Source organism: Rhinichthys klamathensis, unplaced genomic scaffold, assembly GCF_029890125.1.
Source record: "Rhinichthys klamathensis goyatoka isolate OS25496 unplaced genomic scaffold, OSU_Roscu_1.1 h1tg000430l_1, whole genome shotgun sequence".
NCBI lineage: Eukaryota > Metazoa > Chordata > Actinopteri > Cypriniformes > Leuciscidae > Rhinichthys > Rhinichthys klamathensis.
In genome coordinates this window covers 1,516,823-1,533,342 of record NW_026606926.1, presented here as the reverse complement: position 1 = coordinate 1,533,342, position 16,520 = coordinate 1,516,823, and the positions used below count along the sequence as shown (strand labels likewise).

The window sequence follows — 16,520 nt, the reverse complement described above, 5'->3', positions numbered from 1 at the left end:
TTTTATTTATTGTAAATGTGTCAAGTGCTAGAAAGCTTGATGAAAATGGTCAGTGTTGTTTGTAATACACCTATTATAAATTCAGGTCAGCTTGTTTGAGTAAAATTTAAACGAAATAATAATAAAGTGCTTTTAGCAAGGCTTTGTCTCATTGTTAAATTTAGCACATTATCAGGTCTTCCTCGGAAAGGCACTAGATCAATTAAATGAGTGTCTGCAGTTGGCTGAAATGTGTTGATTTAAAAACTTCGATGAGTGATGATTCGTTTAAGGAAAAACAAACATTTTATTTCAGTAAAAGCTTTAAAAGTAAATTAAGGAGCACCTTATTCACAGTGATGTAATGACTGGTTTACAAAATTGAGTGAAACATGGGAACAGCTCTGCTATGGCTGTACAGCTTTGTTGAAAAAACAAAAAAAACAAATTACTCCGTCTGGTGTTTGTGCCTTAAGTGCAGATCTGAGCAACAGCGTCCAACCTAAAAATCAACATTCGCAGTGAAAACCAAAAAATTGCCATTTTGTTAAAACATTCAACATTTCAACACTGTTTGCACCATTTTCATTGCAGTAAAACCTTAAATCACAATCCCAGGCATCAATAGTTCTGCATAAGTTGGTATCTGTTCAGTAGTGATCTGAACTGTTGCCTGGAAACGAATTAAACCCCAATTACATCACTGCTGATTAAATATTCATGCTGTGATGTGATTTATAAAACTTAAATAATTCTTTGACAGGAAAGGAATTAAGATACATCAGTAAAAACAACTCAACGTCCCTCATGTCACTTCTGAAGGCCAATAAATAACAATATTACAATCTCAAAAAAAAAAAAAAAACCTTTCAGGTCACTGACCCATATAGTGTTTGAGAAAAAACCCTTCTCATTAAAGGATATTTATGTTTTGTATTGATTTTCAAATCATTAAAAGGTGCATACGCAAAAAAAAAAAAAAGGCATCCTACAGTTTTTGGTTTTAAGGCGGGCTGCGTTAGGATGGGGTTCCTTAGTCGATCCTGGAGCTTGAGTCCACGCGCTGGCGTCAAGTGCCGTTGTCCTGCCCATGATCAGCTTCCGAAAAAAAAAAAAAAAGTACACACATAGTACGTACACATATGGTCTCTCGCGCTCACAGCCCCCTCTTCTTTATTTTAAGCGTTCAATGAGTTCCTGGGTGAGGCCCAAGTTTAGCAGCTGTATCGGGGTAAGTTGGGCCAGGTGCGGGAAGGATTTGAGCAGACGATCCCAGCACAGCTCCAGCAGACTGGGCACTACCAGCCAGATCTTAAACAAGGAACCAGTCCGCTTATTCTCATGGATGTTCACCACGCCACCGTGGATGTACATGCAACCAGCCTATGAGGGGAAAAAAAGAAAGAAAAAAAAGTAGTTAAGAATAAATATGAATACTTGAGGATGACAAAAATAAAATGTAAATACATAAAAATAAGTAAAAAAAAAAAATAATAATAAAAAAAGGTAATAAAATATATAAATAAAATAAACTGACCGGGGTAACAGCAGCACAATGGAAATATGCAGGTTCAGGCATCACTGCAGGTAGCTTATTCCACTGGAACGTCTGCAGGTTGATTTTCCACAGGTCGTCCAGTATTACTTCACCATTGTAACCTCCACATATAAATACATCTGCCACAAACAACAACAGCAATCAAACACTGAGCTCGAAAAAGTAACAGTAAAAGAGTAAAATCTTCAATTCAACAGTTTAACTAACTAACCAATGGTAACTAACCATTTTTAATCTGCACACAACTATGACATCTCCGTGGGGCTGGGTATCCTGAATAATAATAATAATAATATTTTTTTTTTAAAGCACTGAATAAGCATGTAATACAAAACATTCACAGTGTGCTTTCCATTGTCAGATGTCAAAAAGATTAAGATGAGAATATCATTACTTACCTATTCTTTCATGAGGCTTAGTTGTGATTTCCTCCCAGGAATTTGTTTCAAGGTTATATGCGTGTATCTGATACAAACATTTGGGACAATTGTCACTTACAATAAAATTTGTGAAAAAAAATCATTCAGTAATGTAAATTGTCAAGCAGTTTGATTGGACAATTTAAGAACTATTTGCACAGGGACGTGTTTATATTTCATAAGCAGGGCCAATTATTTCCAGTAAACAAAATAAATCATGTAACATTTGTGAAATGAACGCTACCTAAATTGGTGATTCATGGAAGCATTTGTACCTTGTCTAATGGGTAGGAAGTCCAGGAAGTTCCACCTCCTAGAATATATATCCTCTGTCCATCATGAGCTATCTCATGCCTATATCTACAAGAAACAAATTTAGAAGGAAGTTTGTCATATCTGCTCAAAGACTGACCTTTTAACATCAGACAAAGAGTGAGTTTTAGTAACCCTAGCTTTGTTTAAATGGTTAGTGTCATCAATTACTCACCCTTATGTTGTTCCAGACCCATAAGGCTTTCATTCTTCTTCAGCACACAAATTAAAATATTTTTAATGAAATCTGAGAGATCTCTGTCCCTCCATTGAAAGTCTATACACCCAAAACTTCAAAATGTTCATAATGAGATCGTAAAAGATTTTCATAGGAATAGACTGGTTTAATCCAAGTCTTCTGAAGAGACACGATCACTTTATATGATGAACATTTAAATTTAATTTAGACTTTTATTCACATTTAAACATTGATCAGAGAGCACAAATAGAAGCTCAACTGTATCTCTTGACGCGCGAGAGCAACCCTTATTGGTTCTTGCGGAAGCTCAAACGTGCTGCGCACGAGAATGAATGAACCTTGTTTGGTTCTCTCTCGCACATCAAGAGAGCATGAGCGTCCATTTGCCGAATTTGAACGCTATATGTATGTTTGCTGTTTTTCATAAACACTGTTATACTGCTTAAAACTCTCTTCACATCCTGATAGCAATCAATAAAAAAAATGGTCTAAATATTTTTTAAACATTTACATGCCAGGGCCTGAATTTCGTTTTGGAAAATGGGGGGGAAATCCCCCCTTAGAGGATTCTCATGGGGGGGATTTTTGAGGGGGAGAAAGGGGGGGCATTTTTTCCAAACAAAATTATTACATTTATCTTGCCTAAATGTTTGCGCTCATTGCATTTTTACAACGGGGTAATATTGTTGTTAAGAATTTACACATCACAAGGAAGCTTGATTTAAATTGTTTAATTAAGTTGAAAAAAGTAGCACAAATAAATACAATAGAATAAAGATACAAATAAATATAATTAAAGAGAAAAGTTTTTCAATGGGTCTAACACTAGTATTCATATACAGAATCTGAATAAAGTAATCAAATGGAAAATAACACTGGGTAGTATTTTAGTCCTGAATAAATTAAATACATAGGCTATTAATCCAGATTCCTTTAACTTAAAGCTATATTTTGTTGTTTTGACAACAAAATTAATGACAGACACATATGGCTGCCGTCACTTTAAGAGCTAGTGCACGGATCCTGTGTTCATTATACTGGCATGCGTTTTATGCTTAGGCCTATTAAAGACAAAACCGACTATGTTTAGAGTACAGCCTACTCACAAAGACCGAAATTGACAATTTTGCGTGTTAAAGCAATAAAATCCGCGAAAAATAGTTACTGGCCAGCTGTTTTTGAGGCGGATTTTCTATGAATGTGCGCATAGAAAATAATCTCAGAGAGCGCGCGAGCACTGATTAGTTTAAAATCGCTTGAATGTTTAAACTGGTAAGACTTAAAAAGACTTCAGTCACGATGCACTGCTGGCCCGGTTGTGCAAGTGAATATTCCGTCATGTCCCGACCTTACAGTCTATGGTCCCGACTCCAAAACGCGAGTGTGTATTATCACCGCAGCGCTTGATGCCTGCCTTGCACAACACATTATGAGAGAAGAGATAGAAGACGCGGCACCGCTGAACACTCACGCTGTTTGTGAAATTGCGTCTGGAAGATAGTTGTTAAAAGAATTATTTGATTTTATTATCTGTGTGGATTACGATTGCGGGAATTTCCCGCATTATAAATGGGAGACCTGCGGGAATAATTAGAATTATGCGCAATACCCGCAATCCCGCGCCGAAATTCGAGCCCTGCATGCATCTTCTGTGGAAGTCTCAGGACTATGCAGAGTTGTAGACAGACAGCAGCCGCCTTTTACAGTTCCTCCTGAACCAAAACAATGAGCTTATGCTAAATTCACGGCATAACTGCAGTGATTAAGCGATTCCCGTCCTCGGAATTATGCATTTGTATGGCAGCACTATCAATGGCGAAATGAATCTGCAGCAGTCAGGTGGTACAAGTCAGCGTTTGCAGTTGTTTACGTTCATTATTATTGTAATGTTATGTGCTTTGAGACATGGAGTATTTTAACGCCTTCTCTCCTGCCGCTTTGTAGACTCTGCTGTGCACGTAGGAAGAAGCTTTCAAACCTAGCTTGCTATTGCTAGCCTCTCAGAAATTGCCTACCCTACCTTTAATGTTTATGTGTGAATAAAAGCCTAAATTAAATCTGTTCATCATATCAAAGCAATCATGTCTCTTCATAAGGCTTGGATTAAACCCGCTTGATTCATATAGATTTATTTTACGATTACTTTATGAACGTCAAGAGTTTTGGTTGAATACACTTTCAATTAACGGTTACAACCAAACCACAATCCCCCCCCAAAAAGTTGACTCACCGCTCCTCAGGCAGGTCGTCCGGAGGGTTGTTGGGTTTCAGGTGAATCCACTCACGTGTTGTTAGATCCAGTCTGTGAAGATCTGTGCTGTAGATGTAGCCTGTCGTACCTCCAAATACATATAGGAAGCCGTTGATTATGGCCATCGCCTGCAAAACACAAAATAGGGATCACTCAATTAATCTACATAATATAGTATGTTTACTAGAAAACATTGGATACCTTGTACTTCTTTTCGTTAATAGGTTAAATCATAGGAATTTGTTTGGGTTTTTGTACCTGCCCATATATTCGATTGGGTTTCTTTCCCCTGCAGTTGAGGAGGGACCAACGTTTGTATTTAACATTGCAGACGTGAACATCATTTCCGTTGTTTTCCCCGAACGGGATTCCGGTCCCGCCGAACACAAGCAGGTTATTTCCGTGTAAAACAGCTGTGTGACGTACAAACAAGATGGTCAAGAGAGGAAAGATGTTTCAAATACCTGGCATACCGGTGGCTTTTTGGAACATCCTCAAAATAAAAATAAAACAATTTAAAATATCATTTTCACATTACCTGACATCGAAGCCAGTTCAGTGGGCATGAAACCCTCCGTGCGGATCTGTTGCCATGTCCCTGTGGCGAAGTGGAACCTCCACAGCTCCCTGAACAGCGGGTAGTCTTCGTTCTCTGAGCCACCTGATTCATCGTAGTCGGGGTTGTACCCTCCGAACACATAGAGGTTGGTGTTGTCTGCTACACAGCGATGGCCACTCCGGGCCGGAGGGGCTCTGTGACCTACAGAGACAGACAGCAGCCTATTGATGATGAGACGACAAACAGCTGGGAGGTCCTCAGTGAGTTAGCATCTGTCTTGAAAGGTAGAAGGAAAGATTAAGGATGGAGGGAAAATGAGATCCAGTGTTTGTTGCTGGGATTGAACTGTAAGGGGTTAATTCCACTGTGCTACTTTTCTATTGGTTTTTCAAAGTAAACGCAGACGTCTTTAACCGTTGAGCTCGCGTCTTTTGCAGCGTCCCGCGCATGACACCGCATTCTACGTGACGCGTTGTGTGAACCAGCCCCAAGGCAACAAATTATTCTGAGTAAGCACAACGCCAATATTCAAGCCTCCACAGGACAGTTCTGGAAAGCAGGAAGTAGATTAAAGACACATTTGAGTTGGTTCTTCACAAAGTCACCTGTGAAACAAAATGCAAACTGCATTATTAGTTTAGTTTCATCCATAACATAGAAACATAACCCATTCTGATTTTACTAACTTTAAGGTAAGCAGTTGGGCAATTAAATGCATCTACATTTCAGATACATATATATATTAGATGAATACACTTTTCTTGAGTTAGATCAGCTCTATTATGAGTAAAGTGAACCAATCCAACCACATCTAACCATGTTCATCCTACTTGAAATGCATTCTTGAATATACAAATTAAAACTGAGTGAGCTTTATAATCTCCAACCAGATTTTTTTCATATTTAATCCACTTGAATGTCATAATGAGATCCAAATATTGCAGATGTAGAAGTGAATGGATTAGCCTTAAATGAACTTCTTTCACTCAGATAAAGCTTGAAAATGTGTCAAATCTATATGTACAAATAAATATCTGAAGTTTGACTTGTTTAGAAGAAACATCTACACGATGGTGACTTCAAATACAACAATTTAACACAAAACAGCATGGGTAACAGAACACAGCTGTGACACCAAATTAATTAACAACCACTAGTTCAAAACCCTCATAAGCCTTCATTCCTTGTCCAGGCCTGCTTAATTAGATATTCATATTAAAGAAGCTATGGCCACTCCCCCAAACACAATGCAGATTCAGATACACAAACAGGATCTTGGCTGAAACAACTCCATTTATAAAGGTTTTTATTCATTTATTAATATAATAATAAATATTATATTTATTTGTTAAAAAAACAACAACTACTAATATATATATATATATATATATATATATATATATATATATATATATATATATATAAAACAATTTATTTTTATTAGCATTATTGTTGTTAAATATATTATAAAAAAATGGAAAGTATATCATATTAAATATGTTTTGTTTCAATAATGTAATACATTAAAAATATATTACAATTAACCAAAAGCGCAAAAGATGTAAAATGTCCAAACATCCGTTTTTTCCCCCAGTGTACAAAACTGTTGTTGACACCCAACTTTATCTCTGAAAATAATGGATCCGCACGCGCACGGTTCAAAGGCCACCGAACCTACGATCACAGCATGCGAAGCGCCTCACCCTTGCAAATTTCTTGCCAGTGAATTTGCCTTGAAACCTGGATGCTGCACCTGAGTGAGAGCATCGCAGGGATAATAAAGATGGGATGGAAGTGAAAAATAAAAACTGACAAATCAATAAAAATAAAAAGGATCAACACACATCACTTACAACCAGACGAACACTTTGGCCTTTCCCGGGTTTTTTTAAAACACCCAAGCCATCCTGCCCCAGCTTTGCCCACAATGAAGCTTAGCAGAAAGAGCCCTGGCAAAAAGCGGTGGTCTTTTTTTTCTTTTTTTTTAACACCACAGTGAAGAAGAGCAGTTTTGAAGAGAGGGAGGGTGGGGACAGCATGGGGGAGGCCTCCAGATTTGTCATGTGGGTTTTCTTTTTGAAGTTCAGTTAAAGGCAGACATCGCCTATTACCCACCTTCTCTTAAAAACCTGTTAGGGATCCGTAGACTGGGGCAGGGCTGGCCGAGGAGTCTTCGAGCTTGTACCCAGGAAACTCTCTTCTTAGAGCCTGTTACCACAATCACCGCAGTCAGACAGACAAAATAACAACAACAAAAGGACAATGGCAAAATAAAGAAAAACATAAACAGACAAACACCCTGCCCATCACTCAAGGGGTCAACAAATGGGTTTGGAAATAAAAAAAGGCTAGTGTACAATAAATTGAGGTGGTATGTCACTTCCTACATAAAAAAACAACAACAACAACTCCTCACTGCCACATGACATGCCCCACAGTTTAAGTAATCTGTGCAATAGATAACCATGAAAAACATTAAGAGACTCATTCAAAAGGACCACAAAATACTCAGAGTTCAACAGCCCTAATACTCAAAGCAAAGCAGAATGAAAATCATTTGGTACTAGAGCATGAACAACATATACCCAGGATAAAATAGAAAACATGCACGATTGCAAAAAAAGAAAAAAAGATCATTATATATTTTTATTTTTATTTTATTTTTTTATTATTATATATATATATATTTTTTTTTTTAATATGTATTATTGTAATATTTCACAATATTACTGTTTTACTGTACTTTTGATTAAATAAATGCAGCCTTGGTAAGTGTAAAAGACCATTAAAAAAATATTAATAAAAAAAGATAATTAGGGGTTTTAATCAATCAGGATTTCCCACACCTTCTTACCAATTCATTTCCATGATATCCCCACGCTCTCATGATTACTGGATAAGGATTTTTACAGATTGCACAAAGGAAATTCATAGTCAAAATAATTTAGAGACTAGCATTACATTTTTTTTAATTACTACTCTTTTAATTCTATGACTTATCCAGACCTGGAAAAAATGATGCCCACCAGAACTCTGTTTAAATGTACTGTGTTGATATGTCTGGATTCAATGTTTGGAAACAATTGAAAACACACTGATAACTGGTTTGCTTAGGTTCAACAGCAAATCAACTACAATAAAAATGATGGATGCACCGCGGTAATGTTTGACAGAGCATTGCCACGTGGTTTCTATTGGATTCTGTGTGGTTAGAAGTCAAAAGTCTCCGCAGGTGTGAGAACACATAATAACGTAAGCCCCTTCAAAATACAAACTGAAGATGTCCACTGAAGACAAACTGCAGGCCATGACCAAATGAAAAGCAAGTCACATGGTTCGATTTGAGGTTTTTAAGATTGCCATATGCAAATCATCATCTGAGGGCTACATTTACAGGGAACCGGCTGCCTCCAGCTGAGAAGTGTGTATTATGCATGACATGTTGTGCATGAAACCCAGCAGCTTCAAAACACATGTTTAGGACAACCTTTGCTTGAATAACAACATACTGCGTTCTTTCTAACCCAAGAAGCCTGTGGCGAATACATCAATTCTGTTTGGTGTAGATTTTGCGCAAGTATAAAAAGGCGTTTTATATAAGGCGTCTTCATATAAACAGGAAGGAGGATATAGATGGCTAGAGCTGCAGGCATATGATGGGTGGTGTGAATATCATTAAAGTCCTAATGTCACACTGCAAGTACTGTTTTAATGCACCACAGCTGCCTGAAATTATTAGTGTATGTCTAACTGCTGAAAGATAAAAAAGAAAAGAAGTATTTACACCGTGACTCTGAGCAGAACCAGACAGAGCCCGGCTTTTATTTACCCATGGAGTTGTATTTACACATGTTCTGATCTGTGGCACTATTAACAGTCCAAACAAACGACCAAGTGAAATAATGTACATCCCTAAACTATAAACATCACACTAAACACGGAGTAATTCTGAATATAAGCCTTGCCACATCCATTCTTTTTACTGGTGATGTGCATTAAAAACCATTTAGTCTACAACTTTTAAACAGAATCTAACTTTTACGTTTAATCTAGAAATACAAATACATAATTTAGTAACACATTTCCCCCCAAACTTGCATTAATTCAGTCGATCAATATGTAACAAGTACAACATGATTCCAAACAGGTTTGCTTATTCAAGACTGAAACGAATTAAAACTGGAAACCAAGAGCATAGAGTTCAAGCACAAGCTGCTTATATAAACTTTAATTTCTAACAACTATATTGGCACTATTTGCACTTTATAACAGTAACTTAATGGAGCTAAGTTAGGTCTGTAAATCAACATTTAACAGATGCATTAAAGAGAAATGCTTAAACTCCACTTGACAAGACGATCAAATAGTTGAAAAAAAACATTAAATGCAGATGTAAATTATTAAAAATATTCATATCACAGTCAAATAATCTAATGTATAGTCTGACATCTATATCTTAATGCAAATTAAGCTGTCAAGCTCAATTCCCAAGCTAACTTTTTGACAGTAAACCCAACATCAAATGACGACTACAATGCACTGACTTTTGCAAAGTTAAATATGTGATACGCATCATAATTAATAAATGCGAACTTGAAAAGTTTAAAATGAAAACAAAACCATTAGCGATACGGCTAACGCTAGATGCTAGCAGCGCGAGAGATGTGAAATACAAAATAACTGTGCTTTATATTATGACAGATATTAGATAGAAAATTTATTTTCCTGGAAAAAAATATTGTTGTTTTTGTGCTTATTCAAGCGGTTAACTGAGTCCTCACTGACCTGCGGCTCTTATCGGAGGCCTTCCAGACAGCCGCTCAAACTGATTGAGTCTGTCCGGGCTGTGTGCTCCTTCTGCGGCAGACATCGCTCCAAAAATCACGCTGAAATCATCCACCTACACGCACTCGCAGACAACGGGATTTCCTTCAACAGACAGAGGTATATCGTAGAGCATAACTCAGCCCATTCTCCCCCGAAAGAGACGCTTAAATTAAATAGATGGACCTGACCGGGTCTCCTTTGCAATGAATGTGAAGGCAGAAACGCTGGTGAATTAAACACATTCAAGATGGCCACCAAAAAAAAGACATATTTGGACGTTTTTTTAGGCATTTCAAGATAAAAGTCTTCACGATAAACGTCAAACTTTAAAATCATGAAGCCATGAAAAAAAATGTTGGGTGTTTTGAGTTGTACAATTTTGGTACATTTGAATTAAATACTTCAAGCTGACCCAAAATGTCTAATACTACGAAAATGCTGCAGTTTGTCGTGTAAACCCTGCTGCAAGTAAATTTATGTTATATATATATATATATATATATATATATATATATATATATATATATATATATATATATATATATATATATATATATATATATATGGGGTATGGGCTGAGTTATGCTATACATATACATATATTTTTTTTCAAAATCACCATGAAATCAAAATGTGCATTTTTTCTTTTTTATGGATATAACTGTATTTATTATAAATGATTTTTCAGTGCACATCATTATTTTATCAAATTCAAATTCATGTGCACACTTTAAAAGGTTACTTCAAGGGATTGTATCGTCATCATCAATTAGTCAAACAAAATCTCATGTCAAATGTCATACATTACTTTCAAAATTAATAGTTTTTTTTTATATCTCTATAATATAATTAATACATTCTAATTGTCCTAAATGTACCTGCAAAATTATTTTGCATATTGAGGGCAGCTTATATATATTTTGGGGCACTTAAGAGATGTATAATCTTTTTACAACAAACACTGCAATTTAAGTTTTCACCCTACAAAATCTATTGCGTCAAACGCCAAAATGAGACATCATATGATAATATGTTTGTTCCCAACTCAACTCAAGGCCATCAGACTGCAGTTTGAATAATCTAAAAGGATCTCACAATGAGTTGGACTGTCTACAGAAAAACAAATGTCTCTTACATTAATATGTTCTGCACAAACTATCTGAGTGTGTCAAATGTGTGTTATCCATAGACTGTAAAAAAAATAGGTGTTATCGCAGCTTTTTCAGTCTATGAATCACACTAAAGAAGCATCAATTCATAATTCAATCCCCCGTTTTACAAGCTGTATTATGTGGATAAATCTTTTTTTTTATTTTTATGTATTTGTCTCTGATTAACAAGATGTTAATGAGAAGAACAGTATTTGATCATACATTTGGTGAATACAACAAGCCTGGTCATTACTACAATTAAATTATTATAATTTGTTGTTAACGTCTGTCATCAAAATAAGAAATTTAGCAAAATGACAGAAAGTTTCTTAAATGGTTACCACGCTATACTTTTGTAATGGATGGGGCGGAACTGTGTAAAAATGTTGATAATTGAAATCTTGTAGTGGGAGTGTTTAGAGACAGACACCGAACATGGCGGCGCTCGGCAGCCGTGCAAATCGCCCAGAAAACGGCGAAAAACAAAGCAAATCTCCTCTCGTGTCTCCCCTGAAAGTGCGAGAACTTCTAAATGAAGGCGTAGCCTCGGAAGACAACGTGTTTAATTGGTAAGAGTTTCATTATAATGAGAGAGAAGTTACAAAAAAGTGAGAATGTGCGGGATTCGGGAAGAAAGCAGGGCAGGGGTGGTGAGCAATTCGACAATCGGATAAGTTTTTACTGAAAACCCTGATGGAACATTTACCTTAAACCGGTAGCTGTGTTTTTGAACATAGTAGATGGTACCAAATGGACTTTGACTGATGCAAACTTCTTGACCATCTCGGCAAAATCAACAAACTAGCTAAAGACCACCAGCTTAGATTAGAAACAACCCACGTTACCCGACTCCCTGTCAACCTGTAGCTAGTTTTTAACTAGTAATTTGCTGATGCAGGCTTTTCTTAGACCAGCAACAAACCAGCTACCAGCTGGTCAAACTGTTGTTTTTTTATAAGCATGACAGCTGGTCTTGGTATACCACCTTGTTCCAAATCACATCTTAAGATGTTATGCTTTTTTCCACTGTATGGAGTAAGTCACTTGGGTTTTACTTATGTGTGGAAAATACAGCACTAGGTTGATTCACTTTTCTCTCCATGTCTCAGTTCGCAGCAGGATACAAGCACACTGTCTCCAAATGGTCTTGGGAAAGCTCCTTGTGAGGCAGCAAACAAAGAAGCATTTTTCAACAGAGTAGAATCCTACTCCATATCCTTTTGAGTGTCGCTGTGAAACCATCAGGGTCAGTGCCTGAAGCTGGATTTGAGAAAGCAACAGGCAGTTTGTGTTGCATATTTAATTGCATGTCTGTTTTAGACTAATCAACTCAGTTGTTGAACTTTTCATTAATCACTGATTGATTTCAAGATGTTGTATGTATTACATGTCTAGTTGTTTGATTAATTTGAATGACTTAGTCTTTAAAACATGACAGACTTAGTCACCATGAAATCAGAATTGACCGTTCTTATTTTTCTTTTATGGAATATTGCAGTTTATTAATAATGTCCATTGTCCTGTCCTCTATATGAAAATATGAAAAAAAAATCACAACTTTGGTTTCATTCATTGCCTTTGCAAAAAGAAGAAAAGTCCTTAACATAAGCACTGTCTGAAATGGGCCGGAAAGCCCCGTGTGCTCTCGCCGCTGAGATGTGCACGGTACGGCTGGATCAATGTAGACTGTGATATGTTAAGGTGTTCTAGTTGCCAGGCTTTTCTCTGTGCATCAATCCAAGCAACCTTGGACTTCCAGAAATGTAAGTTTTGCTCTGTTTTTATTATAAAGCGAAGCTATATTTTGTATCTGCACACATTAACTTATTTATTTTCACTTTTTTTAGATGAAGGACGGATTTCGGAGTTGCTACAGCAGCTTCAAACGCAACATGAGAAATTTTGTTCCTGGCCAGATTTTCCATGTCCAGGTATTTTGAGAGGCTCACTAGTCGTCTGTCTGTTTGACATCTAAATCAATCATTGCTAATCAATAATGTTGTTTGTGTTGCAGATCGTTTCTGGATGGTTCCTATTAATGAGCCTACGATATTACTCGGTGCCTTTGTAGACCGTTTCAAGAGTGCTTGCCTTCTAGAACAGCAGCTGCCTGCTATGAAGCCAGAGCAGCTCAAAGCCATGGTATTATTCTTTATTTTTAAGTCCATGAAGGATTCTTCTATGCATTCATAATTTTGGATGTTCTTTTTCCTCAGACCTTAACTGAAGATGTTATAAGTGTCCTCCTTCAGCTGATTGAAGATGAGCAAGTGAAGCAAGGTGGTTCTCCCTCTAAAGTCTCATCAGATCTACTCTCTGTACAGGTGGCAGCATGCATCATAGCCCTCTGTGGTTGGGCAGCCAGGTAAAAATCCAATCAGTGACTTTTGATGATTCAGCAATGGCAAACGATTCAGGTTGTGTGTCATTTTATGCCTTGTTTCCATTTAGCCCGTCACTACACATTATGAATCTGCCCACCCTCACTTGTTCGTACTGCATGAGAAAGGTAGGGATGTGGAACTTCTATCAAATGGAGACTGTTTCAGAGGGTGAAAACCCTCCGCAGTCTCCAACATCTACTACTGCCTCGACTCCAACTCAAGGCACAAGTGGGGAAAGGGGTACGCCCACCTCACCATCCCAATCCCCCACTCCATGTCGCATGAAGCTGCGTAGTCAAGACTCCACACGCTCTGAGCAGGTGAGTCTTTTGCATTTTGACATTAGTTTTTAAGTTAAACTTTCCTTATAAACTTAACTGGGAATGACCATTATATTACTTTGATGTTCTTCAGTGAGTCACAACCATCTAAATTGTCAACACTGTCTTGTGCATATAGATGGACACTACATCATCCCCACTGGTTCTTCGCACCAGAAGCAGAGACTCCCCTATCCCACATGATGAGCTTCCAAGCCCCCTGTCCAGGGGCAAGAGACCAATGACCCGCAGCAGGGGTCAAGGAGAAAACCTGGCCATGGATGTGCCCTCTAGTCCACAGCGAAAGACAAAACGCCTGCGTCTCTCATCTGCCAGTGGCTCTGTAAGGACTATTATTATGTATAAATTGCTGTTATTATTATTATAGGACAATGTTACATACATTTTATTTATCTGCATAACCTGATGTCCTAATGGCATATTTGTTTTTAATGACCCTACAAGTTCAATTAAACCATCACGTTTTCAAATTTTAGCCTGTTTTGTTTTATCTGTTATAGGAAGGGCCCATGCACAGAAATGTGTTTGACCCAGTAGCCCAGCACCGAGACTGGTGTCCTTGGGTGAGTGTGGGAAGAGAGGAGGGCAATCTAGACGGGTCTGTCTTTGTTGGCTGTGAGTCAGAACTCCCTCAACCAGGCTGGAAAGCAGCGCTCACCCTGTTCTTATCCATGAAAAGAAGCCTCAGTCCAGTAGGAGCCAGCCCATCTCAGGTGAGCCAAATATTACCAACTACTATTTTGTTGAAGCTAACAATCAGTTTTCATCTCTCTAACACTGTTTTTTTTTTTTTTCTTCTTTCATTTAGGGTCCTCATGACAAATCAAAAAGGGTGTTCTCGATATTCCGACAGTGGCAGGTATCTTCCCCAAGCCAGTAAGTTGCACTTTGGAAAGTGGACTGGGAAACCCTGGTGACGTTATTCTAGTGGTACGCTGTCCTTTGTAATAATGACAGTACTTTCATATCAGATTGTTTCTTGATAATGTGAGTCTTGTTTACAGTATTGGGTTTGGTTGGGAAAGGGACAGTAAATCCACACGGATCAAAGCAGCCTGTGCTGAAAGACCTTGCCTTGGAACAGGAAAGCCCAGCAGAGTTCTTCTCAGAAATTGTAACTTTAACACACTGTTTTGAATCTGGGCCTGTCCAGTCTACATTCAAACATCAACAGACCAGTGGCCAGCGCAATTTACCTTGCATGGACTGCCGAATAGTCCTCGCCACCTCAGGCTTTAGGGTTTTAGCCTAATTTAGGGAAGCTTTAGTGACGCTCCTAGACCTACACTGGAAGACATGCTAGTTGTATCATTGCTGGACGTTGTTCAGATTATAGATCAGCCAAGGATTTTTCTGCATTGTTTAAGTAGGTATATGATATTTACTTCCATAAATGTGAATGGACTGAATCTCATTTTTAAAGATGTTTATCCTTTATCTTTTACCCACATGCCAGCTAAAATAGATGCCATATTTAGAAAAGAGTGCCAATGTAAATGGTTTTGTTTTTGGATCACTTTCTCTGTAAGTGCTGCCTGTAGTGCCCTTCATCATGCATGCAATTCTTGGCATCTCTGCCTAATCTAAATAAACATATTCCTTTTGCTGGTTTTCACTATGTATGGTTTTTTCATTGTGTTGTCTTAAAGGGATACTCCACTTTTTTAAAACCTTTGACTCCTATGGCTTTTACATGCTTGTAAAATGCAATATTATGTCCCTTTAAAAAGAATGGGGGAAATGTCTTTTCATTTTTGTTTACTATCAATATTGAGCATTAAAAATTTAACTGTTAAAGGACAAATGTATGTGCATAAAAGAAATAAGTTCGGTAGCACACAACAGTTATTATAACAAAGAGGACCGTGCCCCAACTGTCATCGCGGACTAAAAAACTACAATTTTACAGATGTACTACAAATTTGAATGGTCCACTCTTTATGACAGCCCGAAACACCGCATCGAAAGAGGAATGAGGGGTACACCTTTCGTCGCGCAGACATGACGTCATAGGCGGAGGGATAGATAGATAGATGTGAGTGAGAGCTGTGCGGGCAGAGGACTACCAGTGCTATCCGCTGCGGACAGAAAGTGGAGGGCGAAAAAAAAACTCTCGAAACGACAGCTTGCCGTGTGCCAATGTGCAAAAATATACAGTTTCGGTAGAGGCCAAGGGATCGGGAATCAGTCGCAGAAGATTTGAGCTTCGGTCATCTGAAAGAGGAGTGTATAAAGATGTCGTCTCCAAGTCCGGGCAAAAGACGAATGGACACCGACGTGGTGAAACTGTATCCTTTAAAATATAAACAACAGAATTACTGTAAAGCTACAGCCGTCAAATGCCTAAAATATTCACGAAAACAGCCCGAAAACGCTTTTCTTGTTGTTTTTAAACCATTCGGGGCGGGCGTCTGGTCTGAAAAACAGTTGTCAAAGCCAGTATAATGGTTTATTGGATGGTGATCAGCTTTTGACAACAAAAGTGTTTTGATGGTTGTCAGTGCGGCCAGCAACAAAGCCAATATTTCTAGACGTTAATT

The 16,520-nt window shown here is 37.8% G+C and overlaps 3 protein-coding genes across 4 annotated transcripts in view; 2 read left to right on the top strand and 1 right to left on the bottom strand.

Annotated features, from left to right (window-relative positions):
• Positions 1 to 266: 266 nt before the first annotated feature.
• Positions 267 to 10,344, bottom strand: klhdc10 (kelch domain containing 10). 2 transcript variants are annotated; one of them, XM_056235801.1, is made up of 10 exons: positions 10,063 to 10,344; positions 7,393 to 7,485; positions 5,257 to 5,478; positions 4,977 to 5,131; positions 4,698 to 4,846; positions 2,232 to 2,316; positions 1,936 to 2,002; positions 1,763 to 1,810; positions 1,517 to 1,656; positions 267 to 1,362 (listed from the first exon to the last, which is right to left on the bottom strand). In XM_056235801.1, the coding sequence occupies exons 1-10, from the start codon at positions 10,145 to 10,147 to the stop codon at positions 1,153 to 1,155; spliced, it is 1,254 nt and encodes a 417-aa protein (XP_056091776.1). In that variant the 5' UTR covers positions 10,148 to 10,344; the 3' UTR covers positions 267 to 1,152. The 2 variants fall into 2 exon arrangements, with proteins under 2 accessions (XP_056091776.1, XP_056091777.1); XM_056235802.1 differs by lacking the exon at positions 7,393 to 7,485 and having other exon boundaries at positions 10,063 to 10,343.
• Positions 10,345 to 11,672: 1,328 nt separating this feature from the next.
• On the top strand, positions 11,673 to 15,598 carry zc3hc1 (zinc finger, C3HC-type containing 1). The gene is made up of 10 exons (XM_056235800.1): positions 11,673 to 11,824; positions 12,365 to 12,467; positions 12,868 to 13,018; positions 13,103 to 13,186; positions 13,270 to 13,397; positions 13,472 to 13,620; positions 13,707 to 13,959; positions 14,099 to 14,302; positions 14,481 to 14,693; positions 14,789 to 15,598. The coding sequence occupies exons 1-10, from the start codon at positions 11,691 to 11,693 to the stop codon at positions 14,858 to 14,860; spliced, it is 1,491 nt and encodes a 496-aa protein (XP_056091775.1). The 5' UTR covers positions 11,673 to 11,690; the 3' UTR covers positions 14,861 to 15,598.
• Positions 15,599 to 16,000: 402 nt separating this feature from the next.
• ube2h (ubiquitin-conjugating enzyme E2H (UBC8 homolog, yeast)) overlaps positions 16,001 to 16,520 on the top strand; it is a 29,172-nt gene continuing 28,652 nt past the window's right edge. Inside the window, exon 1 of the mRNA XM_056235804.1 lies at positions 16,001 to 16,268. Within this exon, the coding sequence (XP_056091779.1) occupies positions 16,216 to 16,268 (53 nt within the window). The 5' untranslated portion in view covers positions 16,001 to 16,215. The remainder of the gene's footprint in view (positions 16,269 to 16,520) is intronic.